The sequence below is a fragment of the Danaus plexippus genome, unplaced genomic scaffold, assembly GCF_018135715.1.
Source record: "Danaus plexippus unplaced genomic scaffold, MEX_DaPlex mxdp_55, whole genome shotgun sequence".
NCBI lineage: Eukaryota > Metazoa > Arthropoda > Insecta > Lepidoptera > Nymphalidae > Danaus > Danaus plexippus.
Window position 1 is genome coordinate 35,986 of NW_026869875.1, and position 6,611 is coordinate 42,596.

The window sequence follows — 6,611 nt, forward strand, 5'->3', positions numbered from 1 at the left end:
ATAAATTTATAAATAAACATATTTATTAGTGTTTATATATATATATATATATATGTATAAAATAAGTTTAAGCTTAATATCATTATTCTATTATTTAAATTTAACTGTAAATAGCATAGCTACGGATGTGAAGTGTTGTTTACAACAACATTTAATGATTAATGCATAAGCTACTTTTATATATCAATTTGAACTGCAGGTATTATCGCAGTGAGGCAGCCATTTTTCACGATCTCTTTACACTTTATCGTAATAGTATACGATTTAACGGAGCCTACAGTAATTTGACGAAACGCGCAGGAAATATGATAAAAGACATAATAAATCATCTCATAGAAAATTACTGATTTTAAAAAAAAAAAAAAACAAAAAAATTTCATAATATTTATATTTTCATGTAAAATTAATTTTTTCAGTAATCCATTAAATAAATGGATAAAATCATACAATTTGTACCATACCCTCAAGAATACAAATGGGGAAAAAAAGGATCGTCAGGAGTTGCAGGTTCTTTTTGGAAACATGTTAGTGCCAATAATAATGTATCACCTTCATTTTCGGAAGAAAAAAATTATGCAGAAATATGGTTTGGATTGCATTCAAAATCTATAAATTACGCAATTCCGTCGCTTCAAATTTTAAAAGATTTAACTCCTCATCGAGAAAAAGATATTTTATTGAAAATAATTTCTTGCAATGAGCCTTTATCTCTACAATTACATCCTGACGAAGAATCGGCGCATAAGTTGAACAGAGACTATCCTTCAAAATACCCTGAACCGAAACCAAAACCAGAAATGAGCGTTTCCCTTTCAGAAACTGTCGAAATGTTTTGTGGACGCCTGAAGCCAAGTGAATCTGATTCCCTTAGTTCCTGTGTATGTAAATTTTTCTACAGTACTATAGAAAAATCAATGATGTATTCTATATATATATACATATATGCATATATATATATATATATACATATATCTAATTTAATTGAAAACTCAAATAATTATATAATTACACTATTTTATTAGGTTTTATGTAATTAAAGTAATTTTTTTATCTCTTTATTAGTGATTATACATATATGCGTATATTCTATAGTACTTATTGATGGTTATTAAGTAAGCAATAACATATTTATATCATTTGGAGTGTAATATTTCAATCAAGAGATTTTTAGTATATATTGAATATATATTATATATATTATATATATTATGTATATTATATATATATTATATAAATATTTAGTATATATCATATATATTATATATATATATTATATATATTATTTGTATTATAAATATTATATATATTATATATATATTATATATATTATTTATATTATATATATTATATATATAATTTATATTATACATATTATTTATATTATATATATTATATATAATATATATATATATATATATATTATTTGTATTATAAATATTATATATATTATATATATTATATATATTATATATATTACATATATTATATATTTTATATTGTATATTTTAATTTAAAGTTTTATATAAAATTAAAAGAAAGCTATTAATGAGAACATCAATAACAGATACCTTTAGTTTTTTTTGTGCTGAATTTGAAGTGCAGCGTTATATGTGATCAATAATTTTAGTTTACGGAGTTATTACATGAAATATCATACAAAGATATTTTTACGTTAACTAAAGAAAAAGCGAAAGATATTTTTCAAAAAATTCAAAGGGTATACGATAAAAACAAAGAAAATTTATCTGAATATTCCAAGAATGTGTATAGGTATAAAATAAAATCTTTTTTTTTTTATTACAAGAATTTTCAAATTGCTACTTGAGTTATATCCTGAAGATAGTACTATTCTTTGCGTATTTTACTTAAAATACTATAACTTAAAAAAAGGTGAAGCTATTTACATTCCTCCGTTGACACCTCATATGTACGTATATGGAGATATGTTAGAATTAATGGAATTAAGTGATTTCACTATCAGGTTTATTTTTATTTTTTTTTTTTTTATTGTTCTAGGGGGGGTGTTTCAAAGAAACCTATTGATGTCGAATCTTTTTTAAAGTACCAGCACGAAGTAACCCAGGAATCTTTAATTGAAAAAAATTCTCTCAATCTCTATCTAGATCTATATGAGCCATTGAATTACAAGGGATTTGGATTATATACAATAAACCTTCCTGCAGGAGAAAAAACCACCTTAAATATAAATTTGCCTACTGAGTTTGGCTACCTTATTATTCTCAATGGAAAAGCGGAAGTAAGCTGATTAAAAATAGCAACAATTTCATTTATCTCAAGCATAGTAAATTTTTTTATAAAATGTAATAAAATCTCTTAATTTTTAGTTAGAAGTGAATGACATGAAGACTTTAGTCGCATACAGTGAAAGTTACGTAATTCCGCTAAAAAAAAAACTAAGTTTTACGTGTACTAATGGAAATTCTTTTTTTGCGGTAATAGCTGTAAGAGGTTCTTTACAATAAAAAAAAAAAGTTATAAATCGAGCAAACTTTTTATATTTCTTTTATATGCAAATAAAAAACTATTTAAAGATTTTTGATAAGGGACTTGAAGCATCAATTTATAAAGAGTCTTCAAATGATGGGATTTTACGAGTGAAGGCTTTTTTTTTGGTAAATCCAAATCTTTAAGTAAAAGTTTTATTCGCATTTCGTGAGCTTTTGAAGGCGACTTTAAGTATGCTTGAAATATTGTACATATATGGGAAATATCGTTTATAAATTTTTCTTCTTCTGTTTCCACTAATTTAGGTTCCGGTTCTAATATAACTTCCTCCATTTCTGACATACACAAATTATTGTACTCTTTTCGACGTTTTTTCAATAATTTTTCTCTTTCTTCCTGACTCATGTAAGGAACCGGTTCTTCTTTTTTGTTATCGTTAGATTCACTGATGAATCGAATTTTTTGTAATCGGTCTGTTAACTCATATTTAAGATTGTCAGTAGTGCAATTAACTCTTACAGCGGATTTGCCTCCAGGAAGTATTTTTTGATTGATGCCTTCTGCTTGTAAGTTCAAAATAACTTTTTTGGATTGTTGCTCCGTTACTTTTTTATTGTGAAAATGACAAAGAGCTTTATTTTTTTTAGTCTGTATCGGAATATTACAATTTCGTCCTGAAAGCATGACAGCTGTACAAAGTCGAAAATATGCCAAATGCCCTATTGACAAAATTTGCTCTATAGACTCGACTAATAAAAACTTATTTAGACTCGAACAGCGACTCAATTTTGATTCTCTCTTCTCTATTGATTTCGTGGCAATATTTTTTTCAACTACTCTTGGATTAGTAATTTTACATTGTAGAGCTTTTTTCCATGGAGGATTCTTCTTTTTTGAAGGATTCACTGAAGCTTCCACGAAGGCTTCAGAGGATGGCACACTACACACCCCAACAGACCATGCACTGTTGGAGCTGTCAACAGAAGAGTTAGTAGAAGCGTCAACAGAAGGATTAGCAGAAGCGTCAACAGAAGGATTAGCAGAAGCGTTATTAGAAGGATTAGTAGAAGCGTTAATAGAAATCTTAGTAGAAGCGTTAATAGAAGGGTTAGCAGAAGCGTCAACAGAAAAGTTTGCAGAAGCTTCGATAGAAGAATTTGCAGAAGCTTCGATAAAAGAATTTGCAGAAGCGTCAATAGAAGAATTTGCAGAAGCGTCAATAGAAGAATTTGCAGAAGCGTCAATAGAAGAATTTGCAGAAGCGTCAATAGAAGAATTTGCAGAAGCGTCAATAGAAGAATTTGCAGAAGCGTCAGTAGAAGAATTTGCAGAAGCGTCGAAAAAATTGGAGATGTTGGATTCTGAAGTCAATTTGGGATTTAGTATTGCCCAGAGATCCCCAACCTTACAAGTAATATGATTGTTGTTGTTATGTTTAAGAACCACTGTAGCGAAAATTCCATTTAAATCAGAGACAGTGACGCGCATAAACCTACTAAATTTGAAGATTTGACATACAACCGCAAATACTGCATTGCGGTTGCATGTCAAAAACTTCCCATTTTGATCGAATATAGTATTGTCAGACGCTTCTATACACTGCTTCAATTTGATTTTTCGAAACCCTTCTAGCTTCAATTTAATTTGATTTTTGCACCTTATAGGACATTCTAGGAAATATGAATAACCGCTGAAACACTCTTTCTTGATTTTCTTTTTTTCTGTGTGCATTACGCTTCATAAGACAAATGACAATACAATTAGCGTCACTGTGACAGAAAATGTGAATATAAATGTTAAATTTTCACGCATAAATAATTTGTGTATCATTTTTTTTAAATAACGTTGTTGTAATTACACGCAGAAAAATATTTTAAACAGAATTAGGTATTTCCCCTTCTAATGGCAAAATTGGGGAACTAATCAGGTTTCCAGGTGATGTACCTGGGTGAGTTTGTGGATCCGTTGAATACAGTCCAGCAGGCTGTGATTGTATAAAGGGTATACTACCAGGTGCTGTTCCAGTTGGCATTAGTACCATCATTTGAGGATGGTTTGTGCAAGCAGGAGCTGGTTGTAATGGTATGAAAGCAGGAGACGCTTGATAAAAGAATCTATCGGCTGCAATAATTTGGTAAGCTGTTCTAATATAAGACGATGGGTTTCCTCCTGATGCTGTCTTTGGTGAAAATTTTTCGGGAGTTGTTCCTTTTGGTGATGTATTTGCTACCCAAGATTTTCCTAAAGGAACTTGGTCTGAGTATTTTGTTGGCATAGAAGAACTCAAATTTGCGGGTGCTGCTATGTAAACAGGAACCGGTTCATTAATTACCTCCTGCGCTGGTGGTGGGAAATTATTATTATTATTATTCACTGTTGGTTCTATTAATGGAGATATTTTTATTAAAGGGTATAAACTTTGAATAGGAGAACGGCTAGATCTCGTTGCAGCTAAATCATTCATAACTTTATCGATATCTAATAAATAAACTCGTTTTATTTTTTTTTTTTACCTGTAACAATACCAGCTTCCTTTTTTTTTCTTGCTGTTGTTGATACAAAGCGACATAATCCATTGTCTCTGAATTTATTAGTGAAAAAAAAAAGAATAATTACTTTTGTGGAAATATTGTTTTATCGCTTCAACGTCAATCCTAAATATTGAATAGCTTAAAATTTATATATATATATATACTTGTTTTCATCTTGTATTATTTGCTTTATAGTTGGAGATGCGCAGCCAGTAGGCTCTACTTTCCACGAAAAGTCCTCTGTTCGAGTTGCCGTAGTCTCAGATGTCCATCTTTGGTCTTCACTAGTAGTATTTGTATTCAATATTTGACTTTCCTATAGCTCAAATATAATTTAGCGAATATTATAACAAGGCAACATACTTAAAATATATTATTTTTGTACTTGAATGTTATCAGGTGAAGGCCGTCTCCAGCACATTTTTGAGTCATTTTGTTTTTGAAAAGAATGTTGTTGCTGGCTACCGTATTGAGATTGATGTATTTCGTTAGACTGCCTCGAACGAGATCTGAAAGAAAATATGTTTATACTATTCTTTGATAAATAGAAATTTAACATATATTGTATTATTCTTAATTTTATAATTCTTGCAAGTTGCTACTCTTCTATAAAACGTCTCTACGAAACATTTTTATAAAAAAATTACTTTAATTTTTTAGAGCTATTATGAAAAACCTTTATAATATAGCCCTTCTTTAAATAATTTCTACATAACATTTGTGCGGAATCAAATTATAAATTGTTTTTGAATTAATTATTATGTAATAGCGCTTTAATTAAACGAATCATTTTTTATGAACAATTTAGATTTTAGTCATACGAATTATTATTGTTAGAAGAGTAATTAGATCGGCGAAAGTAAAAGTTTTCGTTTTGATTGTGCCTAGGACGGTATACTTCCGAAGACTCTCCTCCCTGGGACATTTCGTTTCGATTGCGTTGACCGTAAGAATTATGGTGAGTTCTTAAAATAATTATCAATTTAAAAAAAAACTATTACTTGTTATCGTAGTTTACTTGCTTATATATTTGACCCCTACGTGATTCATTCCTAACGTGTAAGCCATTGCTATAACAGCCATTCATATTGTTGTATTTTTTTGTCATTATCCAGCAAGGTCATTCATTCATGTAAGATATAAAACAAGGTCCGTGACTGTTTAAATTTATTTTGGTTACATCATTTATATTATTTTTCTGAAATATCTTCTACGAATAGCAATAATTATATAATTTTACAAAGTTTTGTATTAATTAATAGTTATTAAAGGTCGGGATATTTTAATTTTACAAACACTCCAATATCTTAGTTCTTCATAATATCAAATATTAATAAATATTTTTTACAATTTATCTCTAATAAATAATTTGCAAAATTAAATTATTCAATGTCTTTAAAATAATCCCAAATACTTTCTGTTAAAGTTTCTGTATATATTATTTAGTTAATTTAACTCGACAATTTATTTACAAACAAATCAAAGTATGATTAAGTTTGATACCAATAAATTCTACTATTTTAATGATGTAGAATCAATTATTATGTTGTTGATATAACTAGCCATTATTCATTATTATGAAAAAATGTCTAGTAAAAAAAAAATTATGTCATA

The 6,611-nt window shown here is 28.4% G+C and overlaps 1 protein-coding gene across 1 annotated transcript; it reads left to right on the forward strand.

Annotated features, from left to right (window-relative positions):
- Positions 1 to 431: 431 nt before the first annotated feature.
- LOC133320741 (uncharacterized) lies at positions 432 to 1,116 on the forward strand. The gene is made up of 2 exons (XM_061529338.1): positions 432 to 878; positions 1,093 to 1,116. The coding sequence occupies exons 1-2, from the start codon at positions 432 to 434 to the stop codon at positions 1,114 to 1,116; spliced, it is 471 nt and encodes a 156-aa protein (XP_061385322.1).
- The last annotated feature ends 5,495 nt before the right edge of the window (positions 1,117 to 6,611 follow it).